At 40.5% G+C, this 24,825-nt stretch overlaps 1 protein-coding gene across 4 annotated transcripts in view; it reads left to right on the forward strand.

Moving 5' to 3' along the window:
* mast4 (microtubule associated serine/threonine kinase family member 4) overlaps positions 1–24,825 on the forward strand; it is a 170,423-nt gene that overhangs the window by 69,939 nt on the left and 75,659 nt on the right. For all 4 annotated transcript variants that reach the window (XM_014137215.3, XM_082955476.1, XM_045691948.2 and 1 more), the window contains one exon: positions 20,302–20,333. In XM_014137215.3, the coding sequence (XP_013992690.1) occupies positions 20,302–20,333 (32 nt within the window). The remainder of the gene's footprint in view (positions 1–20,301; positions 20,334–24,825) is intronic.

Below are 24,825 nucleotides of genomic sequence, written 5' to 3' on the forward strand. Positions count from 1 at the left end.
ACACATGGTGCCACCATGGAGGTGTAAGACATGGATCACATTTCATTCCTATCCACAACTTTATTCCAAGATGTTTGTATCCACAAACACTATTCGAAAGCATCTTTTTTTTAGTACTTTATATTTGTTGCACACAACAGCAGTTTGCACAGATCAGTACTTGGTGAATAGCTCAGTCACTCCAAGTCAGAGTTGCCGGGTGAAAGGGGATTCAGAAGGGCTGTGAGCTATTGTCAACGGTTGACGGATGTGAAAGCTAAAGTGTGGTTTTATGGATGCTAAATTCCCAGTGACTAATATTATGTGCCAAGCTTTAATTGGTCTGCACTCCATAGATGAATCACAGCAGTAAAATGGCTCTTATGCTCCAACATTAATTTCATTATAAACAAAGGTAATTCATGCACGTTAGAGATTGCATTTTCCCCCTGTGCTGTTTTAATGATTTAAAATGACAGACAAAGCCAGGGACAGAATGTAGATGACCAAGTTATTGTTTATATGATCACTATTTAAAGTATGACGGTCTTTCCCCAGCGATTATTCACCTTTAGGAAAATCTAACATTCATTCTGAGCTTTATTTACTTATTTTTTTATGCTCTTAATTACTTTCTTTACAGTAGCTATTAACATTTTGTGTAATTGCCGCATGTGTTTATCAGGAGCTCCCAAAGCTGTAATTTCCCCTCACAGTAGCCAGCTTATCCCTAAACTCTTTGCTTCCAGCATTAACTTTAAAGGAAACCATTACCTCCCTCCTTGTTTGTTTCACACAGACATTACACCCAACGCTCTCCTTTATAAGCCCATAGAGCGCTGGTCGAGAGAAGTGCACTACACTATAAAGGGAACAGGTGTCATAGGACGCAGCCTAGATAATGTTTACATTTTGGTGAAGGAGAAGTGCATGGCTTTGAGCTGTATGCTGATTTATACACAGTATGTGGGCTTTGGAGTAAAAAGCCACCAGAAGATTGATTCATTTCTATATTGTATGCTATATTTAATACTTTTCAATGTTATCTTGGCTTTTTGAAGGAGTCTACAGAGGTCCGTTTGCATCGCTCTCTACGTAGTTCTATGTACACTACTACCAGTCAGATGTTTGGACACCTACTCATTCAAGGGTTTTTCTTTATTTTACTATTTTATACATCGTAGAATAATAGTGAAGACCTCAAAACTATGAAATAACACATATAGAATCATGTAGTAACCAAAAAAGTGTTAAACAAATCAAGTAGCCACCCTTTGACTTGACAGCTTTGCATACTCTTGGCATTCCCCACACAATAACCCATAATGACAAAGCGAAAACAGGTTTTTAGACATTTTTGCAAATTTTATAAAACTAAAAAACAGATTCAGTAGTATTTCAGACCCTTTGCTATGAGACTTGAAATTGAGCTCTGATTTAACCTGTTTCCATTGATCATCCTTGAGATGTTTCTACAACTTGGTTGGAGTCCACCTTTTGTAAATTGTGTTGATTGGACATGATTTGGTCCCATACTTGACAGTGCATGTCAGAGCAAAAACCAAGCCATGAGGCCGAAGGAATTGTCCGTAGAGCTCCGAGACAGGATTGTGTCAAGGCACAGATCTGGGGAAAGGTACCAAAACATTTCTGCAGCATTGAAGGTCCCCAGGAACACTGGCTTCCATTATTCTTAAATGGAAGTCTCTTCCTAGAGCTGGCCCCCTGGCCAAACCAAGCAATCAGGGGAGAAGGGCCTTGGTCAGGGTGGTGACCAGAGAGAATGTGATCAGTTTATTCCATTGAAGTCTGGATAACTGCAGTTTTCAAAGTCATGGCCAATTGTCTCGCCCAGAGTGAAGGTGATTTAAGAGCAATTGGGATGTAATACTGCTTAAAGCCTGATTCTACAGTAATTGTTAGCAATTTCAGGTCATTTAGGCAAAAGTGACACAATGCCCTCAGATTAAAAAGACTCTTATACCTGCTGCCAAGTTTTAGGTAAGTTTGAATTTATACAGTAGGAAAGGCTTTAAGAATATATTTGTGGAATTTTCGATTATGGGGAAAGGATGAGGAATATGTCTGTGGATTTGAGTTTTTGCAACAAAAAACCCCACTGCATTTCAGTCGTTGTTTCGCTGTCATCGAATCCCCTTGTGTGAATCCCTTCACATACAGTGCCCTCCTGAATTATTGGCACCCTGGGTAAATATGAACAAAAAGGCTATGTAAAATGTATAGTTTCAGCTTGATCTTACACTGGAAATAGCATATGAATCTAACATTTGAGTTAAAATTGTTCAACCCAAAAAAAAAAAAAAATTCAAAAACATGCATGTCACAATTATTGGCACCCTTGCATTTAGTACTTTGTGCAGCCTCTCTTTGCCAAGATAACAGCTCTGAGTCATCTCCTATCATGTTTGATGGGGTGGGACAACACATAGGAAGGGATTTGAGACCATTCATCCACACAGAAACTCTCCAGATCCTTCAGAGTCCTCGCTTGTGGACTCTCCTCTTCAGCTCACCCCACAGGTTTTCAACAGGGTTTAGGTCGGGGGACTGGGATGGTCATTGCAAAAGCTTGATTCTATGGCCATTGAACCATTTTCGTGTGGGTTTGGAGATATGCTTTGGATCGTTGTCATGCTGGAATACCCAATGATGACTCAGTTTTAGCCTTCTGGCAAAGGCATTATAGAATAATAGTGACAATATCAAAACTATGAAATAACACACATGGAATCATGTAGTAACCAAAAACGTGTTATACAAATCAAAATTCAAATTTATATTTGAGATTCTTCAAAGAAGCCACCCTTTGCCTTGATGACAGCTTTGCACACTCTTGGCATTCTCTCAACCAGCTTCATGAGGAATGCTTTTCCAGCAGTCTTGAAGGAGTTCCCACATATGCATATCCCTGTGGCTCAGTTGGTAGAGCATGGTGTTTGCAACGCCAGCATGGTGTGTGCAACGCCAGGGTTGTGGGTTCGATTCCCACGGGGGGCCAGTACAAAAAAATAAAAAAAATAATGCATGAAATGAAATGTATGCATTCACTACTGTAAGTCGCTCTGGATAAGAGCGTCTGATAAATGACTAAAATGTAAATGTAAATATGCTGAGCATTTGTTGGCTGCTTTTCCTTCACTCTGCGGTCCAACTCATCCCAAACCATCTCAATTGGGTGATTTTGGAGGCCAGGTCATCTGATGCAGCACTCCATCACTCTCCTTCTTGGTGAAATAGCCCTTACATAGCCTGGAGGTGTGTTGGGTCATTGTCCTGTTGAAAAACCAATGATAATCTCACTAAGCGCAAACCAGATGGGATGGCATATCGCTGCAGAATGCTGTGGTAGCCATGCTGGTTAAGTGTGCCTTGAATTCTAAATAAATCAGTCTCACCAGCAAAGCACCATCACACCACCACCTCCATGCTTCACAGTGTGAGCCACACATGCGGAGATCATCCGTTCACCTACACACAATGACACAGCGGTTGGAACCAAAAATCTCACATTTGGACTCATCAGACCAAAGGACAGATTTCCACCGGTCTAATGTCCATTGCTTTTGTTTCTTGGCCCACCAAGTCTATTCTTCTTATTGGTGTCTTTTAGTAGTGGTTTCTTTGCAGCCTGATTCACGCGGTCTCCTCTGAACAGTTGATGTGTCTTACTTGACCTCTGTGAAGCATTTATTTGGGCTGCAATATCTGAGGTGGTTAACTCTAATGAACTCACCCTCTGCAGTAGCGGTAACTCTAGGTCTTCCTTTCCTGTGGTGGTCCTCATGAGAGCCAGTTTCATCATAGTGCTTGGTGGTTTTTGCGACTGCACTTGAAGAAACTTTCAAAGTCCTTGAAATGTTCCGTATTGACTGACCTTCATGTCTTAAAGTAATGATGGACTGTTTCTTTGAGCTGTTCTTGCCATAATATGAACTTGGTGTTTTACCAAATCGGGCTATCTTCTGTATACCACCCCTACCTTGTCACAGCACAACTTATTGGCTCAAACGCATTAAGAAGGAAAGAAATTCCATAAATTAACTTTTAACAAGGAACACCTGTTAATTGAAATGCATTCTAGGTGACTACATCACGCCAAGAGTGTGCAAAGCTGTCTTCAAGAAAAAGGGTGGCTACTTTGAAGAATCTCAAATATAAAATATTTTGAGTTGTTTAACCCTTTTTTGGTTTCTACATGATTCCATATGTGTTATTTCATATTTTGTCTTCACTATTATTCTACAATGTAGTTAATAGTAAAAAAAATTATAAAGAAAAACCCTTCAATGAGTAAGGGTGTCCAATCTATTGACATCATTTAGATTTTGTTCACAATAATTTCTAGGGGTGCCAATAATTGTGACACGCATGTTAGATTCATATGATATTTTGAGTGTAAGACCGAGCTCATAAACAACAATTAAATTTTTCCACAGCCTTTTTTGTTAATATTTATGTAGGGTACCAATAATTCATGAGGATACTGTACATTGTCCAGTACAGGTGTCCTATTCAGATGTCTTAGCCCACTGTGCGAAGGTTTTCCTCTTTACCTTGTTCTCTCTCTTTGCCCTAAGAAGCTCTGCAGTCAGACTACGAAGTGAATATAATAACAGTAGGACCTTGTTGCATATTTACCCCCGCCAAGCCGCACCACATCTTGACACAATGCTCGCTTAACACGGAAGCCAGCCGCACCAATGTGTCGGAGGAAACACTGTACACCTGGCTACCGTGTCAGCGTGCACTGCCCCGGCCCACCACAGGAGTCGCTAGAGCGCAATGGGACAAGGACAACCCTACTGGCCAAACCCTCCCTTCATCCAGACGATGCTGGGCCAATTGTGCGCCGCCTCATGGGTCCCCCCGGTCACGGCCGGCTGTAACACAGCCCGGTATTGAACCCAGATCTGTTGTGACGCTGCTAGCACTGAGATGCAGTGCCTTAGACCGCTGCACCACTCGGGAGGCCTTTGAGTTGTTCATTTTCTAATTTTTTCTAATTACAGTTGTAGGACCAGGCATGGTGAGTCTCTAGAGTTTTAGCTGTATTTGTTTGTTTCATTTAGCTCCTTTTTCACATGTAATCTTAATAAGAACGAATGGGGACAGGGCATTTCTGATGAGGGCATTTCTCTCATGTAATTGCTTTTTTGATTGAAGGTAATTTAATTGTTTTTTGCATGTTACCGAATGCGTTCTGTTTATTTCCTATGCCATTGTAAATGTTTTGTAGTTATAAAAAAAATCTAACATCTCTTGGTAATAGTAAGTTTGCATAATGTTAAGTGGCCTTGATAAGTTTTTGCTTGGTCAAATCAAACCAATTTTTCTCTTCCTCAATCATATTGCAAGGATCCGTTCTCAGGTCATTCCCAGAAAATAAGTGTTACCAGTAGTTATATTATACTATAGATTTAGTATTGTGTGTCACTAACCAGGTTTCCATTCATGTTTTTATGCGCGTAAAAATAAATGTCATGACAGGCCTGATGGAAACAGCAAATGTTGAATACGCTAGATAAGGTCATCTTTTTGTCGGTAAAATGAACTATGTGAGGGAAGGCAGTGGAAATGTTGATATAATATCCATCATATGGAAGTAAACTTGGAGACACGTGATGACATGCTGTGTGGTCCTCCCACTACAACGTCACTGGTGAAAGTGGAAGGTGATGAGCTTTGACAAATAAAAATAATCTTTCTATTTTGTCCATTATAATCTCATGTAGGATGTACCTGCACTGTGTCGGCGAGCTGTTGGCTAGAACACACGTGCCAATACCAGTGGGCACATTCACAATATAACGCAACATTTTCTGTGACAGAAACATCAGCGGAGTTGAAAATGCGATGGAAACTATTTGACATGGGAATTTAAATGCAGAAGTTATGTGCTCTGTGTCGTCATGCACAGACGTATCAGCAATAGGTCAATTTGATGGAAACTCATCTCTGGTGGGAAAATGCTAGTATTTTATTTATGCAGATTTTGGAATATTCACGTAAATCTCTCACCAATTGGATGGAAACCTAGCTATAGCAACTCCGACGTGTTGCCTTGGGCTTGTCTAGCACTTTCCTGTACAGGAGTAGCCTACGGCACAATCTGTCCTATCTCAATTTCATATTGCTTTCTCAGAGTGTCCGACTGCCTCAGTCTGTGCATGGCTATCTGGGGAAATGGCATTTGAGACTGGACTAATCTTCTCGTAGCAGGTTATCTGATCATGTCCGTGTATTTGTATTCACAGCGTGACATTTGCTCTCACAATCGGCTTGTACTAGGTGCACTGGTAATCCACTAGTGTGAGACTGAGTATTCCTGCTGGCCAGCCAACCTCTCTTTATTTCATCCACGCTGTCGGGTGAATTGCACTTTGCATGTATTATCAGTTGCGTGTTGATTGGATATGAGTAGAATTAACCGTGCATGAATAGCTAGTGTTTTGAGTTGGGGTAGAGTTTGGTTTGATGCTGAGGATGATTAAGTGTCCTTTTAAATGGACACACATGGATGTTCTTGGGAAAATATTGTATAATGACTGAAATGGGGTGTGCTGCTACTCAGGCAGAATGACAGAATCAGACCTTGTCTATTACTGTATCTGTCAGTTTCCTTAGAATGAAAATGACTTGAAGTTGCTGGGTGTCAGGGCTCAGGTGACAGTCAGTTTCCTTAGAATGAAAATGACTTGAAGTTGCTGGGTGTCAGGGCTCAGGTGACAGTCAGTTTCCTTAGAATTAAAATGACTTGAAGTTGCTGGGTGTCAGGGCTCAGGTGACAGTCAGTTTCCTTAGAATGAAAATGACTTGAAGTTGCTGGGTGTCAGGGCTCAGGTGACAGTCAGTTTCCTTAGAATTAAAATGACTTGAAGTTGCTGGGTGTCAGGGCTCAGGTGACAGTCAGTTTCCATAGAATTAAAATGACTTGAAGTTGCTGGGTGTCAGGGCTCAGGTGACAGTCAGTTTCCTTAGAATTAAAATGACTTGAAGTTGCTGGGTGTCAGGGCTCAGGTGACAGTCCAGTTGCCTAGGTTTTCCTTTGTGTTGAGCCAGGACACTGCTAGTGTTTAAACACTGGGCAGGAAACTTAGTTTTCATTTTTTTATCCTTTGAACACATCCAGTAAAATATGTTGTTATTGATACCACACCGTTCAAAGTGTTAAATACCATCTTATATCCATTCTGCCAACATATTTTCTACTAGCAATATATAGTAGCCTATATTTTCACATGCAATTTGAACTAACAACTTGCTTGGCGAATGAGATGCGCTCATCCATCTGCTTTGTTTGAGATGCAGAGCAGGAGAGGTTCAAGAGCAGAACATATACCAAGTCTAGCTGAGAGGTTAAACCTAGATCTTTTCCTGTCCTGATGAATGAAACCTCATCACACTGGACACTGGTGGAGCACCCAATTGATACATTTATGACAGACTGCATCCCCCTTATCAGGCAAAGTGCTATAGATGTCAACAAACAGGTCAGTGAAATATCCCACAGTAAGTGTGAGCTTTGCCATCAAGATCGGCTCTGTCTCCATAAATAACACAGGAGTTGATCCCTGTCTGAGTGAGTGGAGCATATTGGAGAACAGTTTATTATTTCATGGGCTACCAGTGGTGATGGGGCTGACTGCTTTATCTCTGAGCTAAGGCCTATGCATTGGTTCTGGGAGCTAACATGGGGTTTTAGGTCTCAGGAAGGGGTTTTCACCAAACTAGTTCAGCTTCATATGCAATCCTGGCCTTTTTAGCAAGCAAGTCATTTGAAGTATATCATGTAATTTTGTCCTGGTGCCTTCTAGCTTTGTTTCTGAAAAGATGAGTGTACCTGAAAGTGTTAATAGTTAATAATATCCTTTGTTATGACACTTTAAACTCCTATAAAAAAACATATATTCCTTAATTTAAGAGATTCATTGTTCCCTCATCTAAGTGTGACAAAGAGGATCTTAAAAATTGTGAGCCAATCTCTCATCTCACTCAGATCAATGAGAGATTTCAGATATGTATGAAAAACGGTGGGGCGAAATGATTAACATGGATAGGATATCACAGTTCCTTTTGAACATGATGCCTTCTTTCTTGTCAGTGGAAATATCAGACGCTGGAATCACTAGTGTTTTACTCACGGTATTTACTCATCTTAACCAAAGAGATCCCTGACAGGCTGTCTGGGAGCAGACTCATCAATCAAACGTCAGGTTATATTCTACACCCACACAGAAAGCCTTTGAATCCTTCTATAATTATTCACAACATTAATTATGTGTGTGTTGGTATAACCACATTGCTTATACTGAGTAATGGTGGGTCTGACAGCTGAGTGAAACCCCCCCCCCCCCCCCCCCCCCCAAAACACTCCAGCTGAGATGTCTACACACTGGCACCCCAGGGAACTCCCGCACATCGTTTTGATGTCAGCTGTCTCGTCTGTACCCCCAAAATGTCCCGTTTTCAATCCTCTCCCACAAAAACTCTCAGGGTTCTTTTTTGTCATTGTTTGCTGACGAGATTAACTTTTAGAGTTGTGTTCTTTTAGTGTTGTGCTGTGAAATACTTGGCACATAGGTACAGATTGTGTGAGACACACTGTCATAGTGTAGTTATATTTGGATTGACGACATGTCACACTACCTCGCTCTCAAGAATCTAGTGGTCGAGACATATCTCATTGTGTATAATACATTATGTTGTGATCATAATGCATCATGAGACTTGTTATAAGCATGTACAATACCTTAATGTCCAGTAGCTTAGATTTCTTGTCATGAAATTTCAACTGTTAATACTTTCTACCTATGTTATACAAGGTCATAAGAACTGGTGGTTGTTGGGAAAAAACAAACCCTTGAGGCTGTGGCACTTGTCTTTTAGTGACGTCCCTTCAACCCAGTCATACAACCCCATTATCTGTGTTTAAGGAACTGGGCGTTCTCCTCTTAGTATCCTGCAAGTCAGCAGTTTACCAAGGCCAAGAAAGTGCACTTTTGATCTTGAGATGAGCGAGAAAATCTAAGGGAATTATTAATAAAGCATCACAAGAAGGTTTTTAAAGAGTCACTGCCTGCTTTGATGTCAAGTCTTGCAGTTGACGAGGTTCCCGCCAGAGGTTCCCGCCAGAGGTTCCCGCCAGAGGTTCCCGCCAGAGGTTCCCGCCAGAGGTTCCCGCCAGAGGTTCCCGCCAGAGGTTCCCGCCAGAGGTTCCCGCCAGAGGTTCCCGCCAGAGGTTCCCGCCAGAGGTTCCCGCCAGAGGTTCCCGCCAGAGGTTCCCGCCAGAGGTCATCCAGTGACATTGGGCCCTGCGGAGTATTCAACCATCTGAAGTCATCCCTGTTAACGTCAGTTGTGAATGGATTTTTCAATACAGCACTTGAATGTACTTTCATGAGATTGTTTTGCGGCACGCTTCTGACCGTTTCAGGAGGGAGGTCGTTGATAAAAGCGTTGTCTTAGTCTCTCTGAAGTCTTCTGTCAATACATCAGAGGATTTTTTTATTTAACTAGGCAAGTCAGTTAAGAACATTCTTATTTACAATGACGGCCTAGGAACAGTGGGCTAACTGCTTTGTTCGGGGCAGAATGACAGATTTTTACCTTGTCAGCTCGGGGATTCAATCTAGCAACCTTTCGGTTACTAGTCCAATGCTCTAACCCCTAGGCTATCTGCCGCCCCAGTGTATAGGATCCTCCTATACACTGCCTGTTAGCAACCACTTCTTGTTTTTGGCAGTATTTGCTAAGGTATGAGGACATAGGTTAGTCAAACATGAACTCATCTGTTTTCCTTTTCACTTTGACTAGATTGGCCATATTTTAGCATCATTACTTTTACTCTATGGCAGCTGGAAATGGCAACATGAACACAAATGACCATGTTCGTCATCAAAACGCTGCTCTTACTTGAGCTAGAAGCAGTTTTATATTGAGAATAAAGTTATGACCATAAAATTCTTCAGAAGCTAGACTGAACGTGGTACAGTGTAGTCCATTATAGAGAAAATAATAGTTCCTGTTAACCCTTTACACCTGTGGGAATTGGCATTAATGGATAGGGCTAAATTGAAATGTTTCTTACAGAAGAAATATGAAATGCATAAGCCTGGTAGCAATTGAAAGGGAACAGTTTGGAGATGATGGGAAAATTATTACACCACATTTGAGGACACAACAGTTCATCTGACACAAGGCTGAATCCAAACATTACACTGATTTTATGTGCATTTTACATTTACTGTACTTTACGCCACATTTGTTGATAATGAATTTGAAAATACTCTGGATACATTCAGTAACATGATAAGCATATTCCTGGAAAATGTGTGTTAGGTGCAACATAAGACAAACAAATGACAAGGGTCTGAGTGAGAGGACTAACTGGTGTCTCCCAAGTGGCCACACACCTCTCAAGTGTGGACAGTAATTTCAAAGCACTTTATGACTTAATGAAGAGTCTTAAGCTATAAGGTGCTTTTTTGAAGAATCCTAGCTGTGCCGTTGAGGAACTAGAGCATGCACATTTGCAGAGTGGTGTTCCAAACAAAACTGCAATCACACAATTATTGTTGCTTACGTAATTCAAAAACAACCCATTTATAAATCGCAACCTGGGTCAGGTGGGAATCATTTGAAAGCTTGTTCTATTGCCAACATGACTAGCTAAATTATGAAGAAGGATCTTAATGTTAGGCTTTCACAAGGCAATTCAGAGAAACAGATTAATTTTGTAATCATAGAAAGGAGTAGAGTGCATTAAGGTGCGTGTTCGGCGACAAATTTTCTTCACAATAAACAAACGAGCTCATTCTGTTCAGAACAACCTAGAGTATGACAACATTTCATATTGTAACTGTACATTAAACATAGTGATCATAAATGTTGACGCTGTATACGACATAAGTTTTATGATATGGAAATGTGATATGCATATTTGGACTCACTGGTGTTTTTGTTGCTTGTATGACATCAAAAGCAGTATTTATTATAATACTTAATCTTTCAAAATACATAGTCCTCTTAATTTACATTTCCCTCACTCAGACAACAAAACATTTGCAAAAGTTGCCCAATGAGAGGGAGGGATGGGGCAACGCGTGCTGTGCTCAAGTTCAGAATGGCTGTCAGTCAAAACCCATAGAGAGCTGTGAAGTACAGAGCCAGCAAACCAGACCAGGGTTTGAGAAGTCAATGAGAGAATTCAAAAAACTATTCCTTAGTTGTTCATTTTCTCGAACTCTAAAGACCTAACCCAGATTCGAGCCAATGTCTTAAATAGCTGAATATGTTATTACTCCAACCTCATGAAAGTGATAAACTGATATGTTGTCATTGTCGTCAAAAGCAACTTTATATCAAAGTATCACGTTATATTTGACGGACCTGCACATGCGCAGTTCGGCGCGAGATGGCCGTTTGAACCGATGACGTGCAACTGCACACGAGCTTACCTAGCCAACGGCGCCAACAAGTGTGATCGGGGATTTCTATTGGAGAAACCGTTTCTACATATCTTTATACCTAACCATCTTTGAGTACGTTTTGCAAGACCCTAGGATTCGGGTTACATATCCACAACCATTGGAGGCTTGGGAGTCCCGCCTTAACACTTCTCACTGTTTGGGCTCTGTCAACTTCTGGGGAAGCATTGGAATGATGATTCTCCCGCATCGAGTCCCATTGTTCTTAGACAAACACAAATGGTTTTATCGAATTTAATAAAAATAAAACAACTATTTGTAGATGTGAACCAAAACCACTTTGTGTTCGCAGATGGACAAACTTTATATTAGATGAAAGCTAAGATCGTAGCGAATTCGTAGAGTAGCTAGCCAACTCTCTGCTACATTAACGTGGGGAGGGAGAGAAGTATGAATGAAGGCTGTGCACCAGGAAATGAGGCGGACCACTAATAACTATATCAAAACAAATGATTAGAGTAATAAGGCAGCTGAAATCTTATAGCATGTCAAATGTACATTTGGTTGTGAGTATAACTGTATATTACCCCCATTCGTTATGAATAGGTTGTTCATAGCATGACATTTTAAAAATGAAATTGACAATTTTTCATAGGATTTACTATGTTAGTTCACACTAGTACAAAAGTGCATACAACTCTTAGATAAATTATGAATATAGCAGTATATGGCATTACTAGGTACTGTTCATCGCCCTCTCATGAAAATATGTTATATACAGCCATACACTTAACATTAACATCGAACAGGTGGCTCGACTCTCTTCACAGCTTGTTTTATTTTTAGTAAGCCTATTGGCACAAGTAAAACAGCTCCTCACTTGTGCTTTCTGAAGACTAAACCCAAAACTCAGTTTGTCAAGTAGATTCACTGTATGTATGTGATATGACTTTTCTGCAGATTATGTCTGTGGAAGGTTTTGTTTGACTGATACAGTAAGAGATGTGTTTATTCAGTAACAAACATCCTCTTTTGAAGTCTGTTTTTCTCAGTGAGAGATGGAGGAAGCAAGAGTTAAAAACAACTATGAACTGAAAAGAGTTCTTATGCGTTCAGTCAACAGTCTCTGCAGCCTGCACAGCATGATAGCTGGCTATTTGACCCTACCAGGAGCTGAGAAAGTCTGTAGAAAATGGATTGGCAACAGCTTTCTCTTGAATTGCTCATTCTATGATATTCTGTAGACATAGCTGAGAGGCATTGGAATAATCATGGATAATGTTCATGATTATTAATCATGTAAATCTAGCAATTTGTTAATATCTTAATGTTTAAATATTTCAGTCCAAATAGTTTTCAGCTAGTGATTAGCATTAGGAATGTAGCGGTGGATAAGAACTTGTGGCATTGTACATCTAGCTGCCATATTCCACTGTCATACCATCTAGACATGACAAGATTTCCAATAAGGTTTTAGCTTTGACTTCGTCTACTCTTTGTCCTTCAGCAAGTGACCATTCATAGACTGACCATACCACCCTGCATCCCTCTGCTGGCTTGTCTCAGCAGTTAAATAAGGTTGGCTCTTGGTCAATCCTTGGATGGGAGACCAGGTGCAGCTGTAGGCTCTGGGTCCATCTATTGTCAATATCTGCGCCAGCCTCATCCTACCCTTATCCCAGTCTCTTCAGTGAAGTCTCTCCCCAGACTCTCCACCCCCGCCTTGTCATTACTCTGTAGATGAGAGCGCAATAGAGGCACCGCGTGACCCTAGTCTCTCTGACAGACCCCCCGCCACGAACCTAAACGTCATAGGTCATCCAATCTGACCCCAGACACAGCAGGAGCTTAACCAATCACAGGGCAACACCCGAGTCATTAATCCTCCCTCCTTTATGACATCAGTAAGAGGGATGGGAGAAGGGCAACTTCTGCATCATACTGTGCTCTCACATTAGCTACAGAAACACCTAGCCATAACTTTCAACAATGTTGGATGAGAGGAATGCTGAAAAAAACGATGGATTAAAATGAGGTCAGTCATTGAACTGCAGTCCAATATCACAACACATTATATTAAGCGAGCGTCACAGTAAACCACTTGGTTAGGATAGTGGATGTTTTGAATACATCTTTCATCCCTTTGGAGACTGTTGATCCTTTGTTTTACCATTCATGCTTAACAATGATGGTTCACTCTTCATTCTGTTTAAGGTCATGTTTTGGATCAAGTTTTTCTTCCCTTTGGAGAATATTGATAGTTTTTCTTACTCATTCAAGCTCAACTTTGAGGGTCCATTTTGAATGACTGTTTTGTCTAGGACTTCTGGGTGGTATTATGATATCACCCATAGAGGTCGACCGATTATGGTTTTTCAACGCCGATACCGAATATTGGCCGACCAAAAAAAGCCGCTGCCGATTAATCGGCCGATTTATTATTGATTTTTAAATATATATATATATATATATCACACACACACACACACACACACACACACACACACACACACACACACAGCTCTGAAGTGACAATTATACTGAAGAGTCTGCTTAGGAGACAAATACTCAACTGTTTGAATAATAAAAATAGAGTTTAAGTTACCTGTGATGAATGCTGAAAACAAAAACTGTAATTTCTATATGCAGGAAATCCTATTTTAATAATGGGCATGGTAAGAATTGACTACCAAAGTGCGAGTCATAATTCCCATGACACCTTCTAGCAAAATCTGAAAAGCGGTTCCTTCATTTATTCCATAGGATATTTTTAGATTAACTTAAAATAAGGTCTGTGTTTGGTTTAGGCTTACACCACCTTGCCAATTTTATAATTGTGTAGATATCCATAGGATATAACTCTGATCAATATAAGCGAAGATAAAACAATTTGTAGAGTGGATTTATGAAAATATGTTGACAAATGTTATCTAGTGAGATTTACACGGGTATCAAAACGCCGAGGCGGTTTAAGCACAAAACGCAGACCTTATTTGAAGTAGATCAAGACATTCTCTATGGAAGACATGAACGGTAAAATAACGAAGGAACCCCTTTCAAGTTCAGCCGTAAGTTATTACAGGAATTATGACGCGTCGACTATTTCTCTCTAAACCATATACCTTTGACTATTACGAGCCTGCTGCTGCCTACCACCGCTCAGACTGCTCTATCAATATAAGAGACTTAACTATAATATAATAAACCTTAGGTCATTAATATGGTCAAATCCGGAAACTATCGTCTCAAAAACATTCTTCTTTCAGTGACATACGGAACCGTTCCGTATTTTATCTAATGGGTGGCATCCATAAGTCTAAATATTCCTGTTACATCGCACAACCTACAATGTTATTTCATAGTTCTGTAAAATTCTGGCAAATTAGTTCGCAACAAGCCAGATTCTGTATGCCCTGATTCTGCGTGCAACGAACGCAAGAGAACTGACACAATTTCACCTGGTTAATATTGCCTGCTAACCTGGATTTCTTTTAGCTAAATATGCAGGTTTAAAAATATATACTTATGTGTATTGATTTTAAGAAAGGCATTGATGTTTATGGTTAGGTACAGTTGTGCAACGATTGTGCTTTTTTTTCCGCAAATGCGCTTTTGTTAAATCATCCCCGTTTGGCGAAGTCTGCTGTCTTTGTTAGGAATAAATAGTCTTCACAGTTCGCAACGAGCCAGGCGGCCCAAACTGCTGCAGATACCCTGACTCTGTTTGCAAGAGAAGTGACACATTTTCCCTAGTTAAAGAAATTCATGTTAGCAGGCAATATTAACTAAATATGCAGGTTTAAAAATATATATACTTGTGTATTGATTTTAGGAAAGACATTGATGTTTATGGTTAGGTACACGTCGGAGCAAAGACAGTCCTTTTTTGCGAATGCACACCACATTGATTATATGCAAAGCAGGACAGGCTAGATAAACTAGTAATATCATCAACCATGTGTAGTTAACTAGTGTTTTGATTGATTGTTTTTTATAAGATAAGTTTAATGCTAGCTAGCAACTTACCGTGGCAATGTAAAGCAGGTGGTTAGAGCGTTGGGCTAGTTAACGTAAGGTTGCATCCCCAAGCTGACAAGGTAAAAATCTGTCTTTCTGCCCCTGAACAAGGCAGTTAACCCACCGTTCCTAGGCCCTCATTGAAAATAAGAATGTGTTCTTTAACTGACTTGCCTAGTTAAATAAAGGTCAAAAATAAAAAAAAATCGGCAAATCGGTGGCCAAAAATACCGATTGTTATGAAAACTTGAAATCGGCCCTAATTAATCTGCCATTCCGATTAATCGGTCGACCTCTAATCACCCATATTACTATTGTTATGGATCATGTTTTTCTTCTGTTTGGGTAATATAGGCAGTCTTTCTTACCCATTCATGTTTAACTTTGAGGGTTCACTCTTCACACGTTGTTTAGTAGGTTTTGGATCAAGTGTAACTTTCCTTTGATAGTTTTCCATTCTCACTCATGCGTAACATTGAGGGTTCACTTTGAATGTTTCTCACAGTTTCTGTCTATCAGTTTCCGATCAAGTATGTCTTCCCTATGTAAAATATTGACAGTTTGTCTGTACTCATTCATGCTTAACTTTGAGGGTTCACTTTGACTGTTGCTTTCTGCTGTTGCCTAGTATCAGATCAAGTTTTTGTTCCCTATGGACAATATTGATTTCGTTTTTCTTAGCGTGGAAGCTGCAGTCTGACTGCTATTCAGTGTGGTTGTCTGGGTGTTCTGTTATATGAGTACCGTGTCACACCCCGCAGTGATTTCATGCACACTGATGTGTCTTCACACCATATGGTGTAGTCTAGCCTGCATGCTTACAGGGGTGTTTGCTTTCAGAAATAGCACCATTTGCACTGTTTGAGTTTTGCATACTCTGTTTCACAGTATCAGGTGTGACTAAGTAGAATAAACAGGACGTGAGTCTTCAGTTTATTTCTTCAAAGTGTATTTTCAAACACAATCCAGTGAAAAGAATTATGTTTTCTCACACAAACGTCTTTGTCAGTAGACCAACTTCTGTAAGGGATATAGTCATGACTTCAATGTAAAGTATTTTGTGTCACAATTCACAGTAGGCCTAAGTCTACAGTATGTACTTTGAATCTTAAGGGTAATCTCCACAGGTTTTTACCAGGATTTGTCATAGCCGTGTGTGTCAGTGAACCAGCTAGACCGGACAGTAGATGCCCACTGTGATTTGCTATGCTGTAATTGGTTAGAATTCACATTAGCATTAACTCATTCCCTTCTTGTAATTAGCGATGTGAACCGCGGTCATGTTAGCCAATGAAATGGTGTCCTGGGTGCACAGGAGCCAGCACAGGGGGGCAGACATTCAGCACTAATTGATGGCAATGGGGAGACGGGCTTAGTTAATTTTCTGCTGACTAGAAGAACCTTTAAAGACATCTCTTTAAACACTGCTGTCTCATCTCTGACAAAGGGATCTCACACTTACTCTCTATGTATTTCTTGAACCATAGTTATTTTAGGTATTGTTGAGTATGATTGTTTAGTGCAGTGACATATTGCAGAAGGGTTTGGAATGAAACGAGTTACAAATGGAATTGTTTGGGTTTTAGTCCTGTAATTGTCACGTGGGGCTGGGAGATATGGCCTAAAAATCACATCTAGATTTTTTCCAAATTTATGGGCAATTCACGATATATCTATTTTTTTTATGTTTTCTCTAAATATGCATTTTTGTACAATTTAAAGGTCAAATATGCTGCATTTCAAACAGTCAAATAATCTAAGGAATTCAGAGATTGTGAGGTTATACCTAGCATAAGCCTTCCACAAATTAATTAAATTATGAATCAAAACCTGCTTTTTGTTGTTGTTGCAATAGTCACTGATCTTGCAATAGTCACTGATCTTGCAATAGTCACTGATCTTGCTTTCAAGTCTATCTATGAAAATGCCCTTTTTTAACTAGAACCATGCATTATGCACATTTCCTAATAATAATAACAAACTTTTTGTAGCATGCATTAGGATATAGAAAATTAACACCGGTCTCATCAATCGCTCAAGTCCACTTGCTAGTGATTAGCCAGCTAATATATAAGGAACTGCCAACTTGTTTTCATTCTGAGAAATACGGTAGGCCACTTGATTTCAACATCGGAACAAAGTGGACAGGCTAACATGCTTTTCAAACAGTTGGAGACAGACAGGGTGTTTTCATAATTCAACTGTTCAACCTTGTGAACCTTTGCCCCAGTCTGAGGGCCTGAGCGCCCTGGAGCAGGTTTTCATCAATGATCTCTCTGTACTTTGCACCGTTCATCTTTCCCTCAATCCTGACTAGTCTCCCAGTCTCTGCCGTTGAAAAACATCCCCACAGCATGACGCTGCCACAACCATGCGTCACCGTAAGGATGGTGCCAGATTTCCTCCAGACGTGACGCTTTGTGTTCAGGCCAGAGAGCTCAATCTTGGTTTCATCAGACCAGAGAATATTGTTTCTCATGGTCTTGAGTGCCTAAAGGAGACTCCAAGTGAGATGTCATGTGCCTTTTACTGAGGAGTGGCTTCCGTCTGGCTCCTCTACCATAAAGGCCTGATTGGTGGAGTGCTGCAGAAATGGTTGTCCTTCTGGAAGGTTCTCCCATCTCCACAGAGGAATTCTGGAGCTTCGTCAGAGTGACCGTCAGGTTCTTGGTCACCTCCCTGACCAAGGCTCTTCTCCCCCGATTGCTCAGTTTGGCTGGACGGCCAGCTCTAGGAAGAGTCTTGGTGGTTCCAAACTTCTTCCATTTAAGAATGATAGAGGCCACTGTTCTTGGGGACCTTCAATGCTGCAGACATTTTTTGTTAGCCTTTCCCAGATCTTTTCCTCGACACAATCCTGTCTCGGAGCTCTACGGACAATTCCTTCGACCTCATGGCTTGGTTTTTGCTCTGACATGCACTGTCAACTGTGAGACCTTATATAGACAGGTGTCTGCCTTTCCAAATCATGTCCAATCAACATTTAACATTTTAACATTTAAGTCATTTAGCAGACGCTCTTATCCAGAGCGAATTTACCACAGGTGGAATCCAAGTTGTAGAAACATCTCAAGGATGATCAATGGAAACAGGATGCACCTGAGCTCATTTTCAAATATCATGGCAAAGATTCTGAATACTTATATAAATAAGGTTTATTTTTTTATTTTTTTTATACATTTGCAAAATTGTCTGAACCTGTTTTCGCATTGTCATCATGGGGTATTGTGTGTAGATTGAGGAACATTTTATTTAATCCATTTTAGAATAAGACTGCAATGTAACAAAATGTGGAAAAAGTAAAGGGGTCTGAATACATTCCAAATGCACTGTAAATGGGAAGGTGCACACAGCACAGAGGAGTGAAGGTGAGACCAAAAATACAACATGAGAACAAGAGGACATAAACGCTCATGAAAACAAAAAATAACAAAACCTTGATTCTTGCCATACAGGAATTTGGAATGTTGCGCAAAAACATAAATTCTAATTCATTTGATATATCGCCCAGCTCTAGTGGTAGTGGAAATTCTTGTTGTTCCACAGAATCTGGAAGCAATTGAATGGAAATGCCAATCAAGTTGACACCACATACTGTCAGTGCTCTTGAGATTAGTGCAAAAGTGCAAACGTCCTTTTATGTATGTACACCTCAGTGCAGTTCCACAGTCGCAAATCAAATATATTCTGTTCACTTGCTCTGTGTAGTTACAGGCTGGTTTAGTTAGTAAACACATAAACCGCAGCAGTCTCTATCCAGCCATTGACCATATCAGGAAAAGACAGCACCTCTTCACTGTAAATGCTCCCCTCTGCTGGTATATTAATACTATTGCATTTCCCCAAGTGCACACTGCATAGCTTGGTGTGCATTTTTGGGAAACCTCTTAACTTTTATTGCGTTTTCAACACATTGAGGCCTGCTTTTAAAGGTGCAGTATTCAAACTGTGCATAATGATGAACACACTACTTTTATGATATATACCGATGTGAATATTTAAAGGAAATAGAGGCAGTTTTTGTCCAATAAAGGGTATGATTTCTGTGGATTCAACATGGATCTGAATATGTTTACAGGCTATCTCAAATGATGAATGAAACATTCAGGGTAAATATTTACGCAAATGCTTATTATACATTTTTCACATACATTGACGGGTATCCTGAATGCTGGCATGGATCAAAGTGCTTAATCTGCTCGGGTGGCCAGTCAATTAAAGTATTGTTGATCTTTTCCCCGTTGCAGGGACTGCTATGGTACAGTACAAACCCCGGCTGGAGCTTACTGTAGCTTTTGTCATTGTTTTCCTGAGGAAAAAGCTTTGTCTATGCTTGTAATGGTCAAGCAATTAGCCTCTTCTGAGGCACAGTAATTCTGTGATTTGCATATGGCCTCTGACGAGAATGTGAATTGGTTCATTATTAACTTTGTGAACCAGTGCTTTTTATCTCGAGGGACTCAGAAACTGGGTCAGCGTCTGGAGCCAAGAAAGTGAAGTTATGCTTTGGGAGTGGATGAATGGACACTCACAGGGTGGTGTGTCTGCGTGCGTGCGTAGATCATCGCTTTTATTTTAATTTTTTATTGAAATGACTGACAAATAATAATGCACATCCCATTTAAGTGGCAGATGTAGCTAATAAAATAAATGATCTGTTGTCGCTGGAAAGGCTAGTCACACAGTCAGAACTGTCTGTCAATCTATGACCTATATGTAGGTCTGTCAATACAAAAGCATCCATTTAACATCTTAAAGTGTTTTCAGGTTTTATGTCATGCTGTTTAACAAAGATACTGTGTCAACATTTAATATATTTTGTCCTAATCTTTTTTCTCCTTTTTTTTCTCATTTACAGAAGGAGCTGAGTCTTCCAAGGAGAGGAAGTTTGTAAGTTTAAACTGGTTCTTATACATACAACATACAGTATTTTTGTGCAGCTCTTGCAACCTGCATACAGTATGTGTGTTATCCATGGAGCCAAAGAAGGGAATCCTGTTCTTTCAAAAATGACTGACGGGTCAAGAAGTGCATGTTGCCATCTTTTGAGTCCATAGTAAAATGTTTAATTCTCATGCACCTATTGTCTGATACTCTGAAGAAAAAAAATATTCTAGATGTTTAATTTGAACAAGTAAATTAATTAGAATAAAGTCTCAATTAGAAGCAAACCTTTTTTTATTTAAATAGCTAACTAAGCCAACCTCATCGGGCCCTCGAATTAAATTGCATTTGTAGGTACAATATTTGTAACATAACCAACCAGTGCAAAATTGGTTTCAGTACTGTGATATGTTCCCTGCCGTCTATTGGCCTTTGAACTGATCCTAATGAGATGCGTGCATCTCACTGACCCCTAGACCATTACATTGTTGAAAAATCTTAATGGGAAAAAATGACTGAAGTAATCTCCACTGTAGGGTTGATCAATAGTATAGTACATGGTTTATAGACACTAGGGTTTATACACGTTATATACACTATAGCAGGTATTATTATTCCCAAACCCTCAGGGGTACGTGCAATTTATTTGGGGTTATGCCAAATAAAAAGTGTGTATTTATAACATAATTTAAAAAAAATCTTCACATTTTCAAACAGTCCATTTATATTTTCCAATGGGGCTATACATTTGGGTGAGGTTTTTTTCTCGCCTGAGTAGCCTCGTTTCACTGCCAAAAATAAAATGAAACCATCTAGTGTTCAGCAAAATAACACAATGTCAAATACAGGTAGCCTAGTCAAATAATTACCATCCAATCACATTAACTGTTACTCTCTCGCGGGAATTCCACTAACGGTCCGTAAGTACCCAAATGTAGCTGCTGCTCATTCCATTTGCTCGAAAATGTGTAATTGGTTAAAAAAAAAGTAAGACGCATACCAGCTCTACTGGTAGTACTGCTACTACCAGCACTACTACACCTGCACCTGTCGACGACACAAGTTGTTCTGCTGCCACGAGCACATCCAATGCTGCATCAGTAATTCTACATTTGTTAGCCCAGCTAGCGTGGACACTGACAGTTGTGAATATGATGTAGCCGAAGAGCTACTGCCCCCTTACCTGGGAATGCACCGAACAACATCGAAGAGGCTCAAATATGATGAGAGCTACATTGATTTGGGGTTCACTTATATTGGGAGTAGTGCCTTTCCTCAGCCACAGTGTGTTATATGTGCAAAAGTACTATCTCACAACTCGCTGAAACCTTAATTCTTGCACAGACATTTAGAAACAAAACATGGCAGTTTTTGAGTGAGAATTCAAATGACTTTCGAGTACTAAGACATGTATAAAAGCAACGGATACCATTAATAAGAAGGGGCTAGAAGCGTCTTATATGGTGAGCTCCCGAGCCCCATACTATTGTGGAGGACTTCTTCCTGCTGCCGCGGATATGGCTGGGACAATGCTGGGGGAAAAGGCCAAAAAAACTATACAGACAATGACTTCATCAAACAACACTGTTTCACGACGTGGCAGGAGATGTTTTGAAACCATTACTGCTTCGCATACAAGCCAGTGAATTCTATGCGTTAGAGCTGGATGAGTCAACAGACGTGGCGGGCCTGGCACAGCTCCTGGTATATGTTCGCTACGTTTATGGAGGTTCAATTAAGGAAGACATCCTCTTCTGGAAACCAGGACATCATGAGAGGATATTTTTAAGTACTGGACAGCTTTGTGACATCAAATGGACTTTGGTGATCAAGATGTGTTGGTATCTGTACTGATGGCGCAAATGCCATGACAGGGAGACATAGTGGAGTGGTAACGCGCGTGCAAGCAGTTGCTCCCGACGGCACTTGGGTACACTGCAGCATCCACCGAGAAGCTCTTGCTGCCAAGGGAATGCCTGACAGCTTGAAAGACGTTTTGGACACGAGTGAAAATGGTTCATTTTGTTAAAGCAAGGATCCTGAACTCTCGTGTATTTTCTGCATTATGCAATGATATGGGCAGCGACCATGTAACGCTTTTGCAACATACAGAAGTGCGCTGGTTATCAAGGGGCAAAGTATTGACATGTTTTTTTTGATTGAGATTCTAGCTTAAAATGTTCTTTACTGACCATCATTTTCACTTGTTTGACCACTTGCATTGATGACTAGTTTCTCACACGACTGGCATATTTGGCCGATTTTATTTTTGTATTTATTTTTTTTCTCACCAGAATGATCTCAATTTAGGATTACAGGGACTCTCCGCAGCTATATTCAATGTGCGGGACAAAATTGAGGCTATGATTAAGAAGTTGGAGCTCTTTTCTGTCTGCATTAACAAGGACAACACACAGGTCTTTCCATCATTATATGTTTTTTGTGTGCAAATGAACTCAAGCTTCCGGACAATGTCAGATGTGATATAGCAAAGCATCGGAGTGAGCTGGGTGCACAATTACGCCGGTACTTTCCCGAAACGAATGACAGAAACCGGATTTGTTATCCCTTTCATGCCCTGCCTTCAGTCCACTTACCGATATCTGAACAAGAGAGCCTCATCGAAATTGCAACAAGCGGTTCTGTGAAAATTGAATTTAATCAGAAGCCACTGCCAGATTTCTGGATTGGGCTGCGCTCAGAGTTTCTTGCCTTGGCAAATCGCACTGTTAAGACACTGATGCCCTTTGCAACCACATACCTATGTGAGAGTGGATTCTCGGCCCTCACTAGCATGAAAACTAAATACAGGCACAGACTGTGTGTGGGAAAATTATTTTAGACTGACACTCTCTCCAATACAACCCAACATTGCAGAGGTATGTGCATCCTTTCAAGCACACCCTTCTCATTAACCTGTGGTGAGTTATTCACAATTTGATGAGCAAATAAGGTTCAATATGTAAGATGGCTAAATAAAGAGCAAAATTATTGATTATTATTATTTGTACCCTGTTCCTATAAGAGCTCTTTGTCACAACCCGGCTCGTGGGAAGTGACACTCACACTCATTCTTATTTTTAATAAATGTATTGAATAGTGTGTGGGTGTGTGTGTGTGTTTGGCACGCTTACAATGATGGCAAAACACAACATTTGAGAGTGTTGACTCTGGTGCTACAGGGGGTACGCAATGTTTGAAGGGGTACGGGACTATAAAAAGGTTGGGAACCACTGTACTATAGAATAGGGTCGATAGACGCTAGAGATGGTGTCTGTTGGAGGTGATGTTGGAGTTTAATTAATTACTGAAAATATTGTGACCTTTTGGTAGAGAGGCAGGTCGCCAGTCTTAACCACACGATATATGGAGTAGGATGAATCTGCCCCTTAGTGTTTCCTCCCCCTAATGGTTACGGTAAGGAGTCAAGCAGGATAAGCTGATTCTAGATCTGTGCCTGAGGGCAACTTTTACCTAGAGATTGTCCCTGAAAGGGATCCAGATTGGATTAAGTCAGGTGCTACGTCTGCCTGCCTCAGGCCAGGGCAAAGAAACAGCAGGAGCACTATAGGATTACAGGTGAATCGTGTCGACTGTATTTTCAACAGGACCTGATCTGGTTACGAATGCCTATAAAGCCTCAATATAAAGTGGGATTTGAAAACACAAAAAGGCGTCACCCAGCTATTTGTTTCATTTAGGAATATCACAGTCCAACAGGTATAGTCCTTAGCTAAAGGCCTCCTGTGTATTTCATGCCTATTCTGATGGGCTTGTGTGGCAGGTTTCAGTGTGACATGCATTATGATGGGGGAATGATTTGACTGCAGAGGGGAGTCACAAGGAGATGATCCACCAATATGTGTCAGGAGACCACTTTCGAAAGCGCACGCAGTGTCTTTGGACCCAAGGGGCCTCTATTGCATCTGGTGTCCATGGTGATTGGCTTTGACATCATATTGACCTCTTCCCCCCCCCCCCCCCTTCCAAGAGGATCGGCAGAGAAGAATGGGAGAAATTCCCTAAGTACAGGTGTTTCATGCTTGTACCCAATAAGACTCAAGGCTGTAATTGCTGCCAAAGGTGCTTTAACACAGTATTGAGTAAAGGGTCTGAATACTTACGTAAATGTGATATTTCCGGGGGGGGGGGTTTACATAAATTTGCAAACATTTCTTAACCTGTTTTTGCTCTGTTATTATGGGGCATTGTGTATAGATTGATGAGGGGGAAAAACGATGTATTCAATTTTAGAATAAGGCTGTAACGTAACAACATTTGGAAAAAGTCAAGGGGTCTGAATACTTTCCGAATGCACTGTATGTGCTCGTATCTCCAGTTTGTGTTAAGCCCACCGAGTAGTGCGCTGTATAATGTTACAGCCATTGGCCCGGTTTACTTCTGTGTCTAGAGTTTTGGAAAACACTTCAACACTGTCATTTGAGAACTGGCTACTTCACAAACTCCTGGGTGCTTGGGTCAGCTACTGCCCCGCTAT

This window comes from Salmo salar, chromosome 01 (genome assembly GCF_965601325.2).
Source record: "Salmo salar chromosome 01, fSalSal1, whole genome shotgun sequence".
Lineage (NCBI taxonomy): Eukaryota > Metazoa > Chordata > Actinopteri > Salmoniformes > Salmonidae > Salmo > Salmo salar.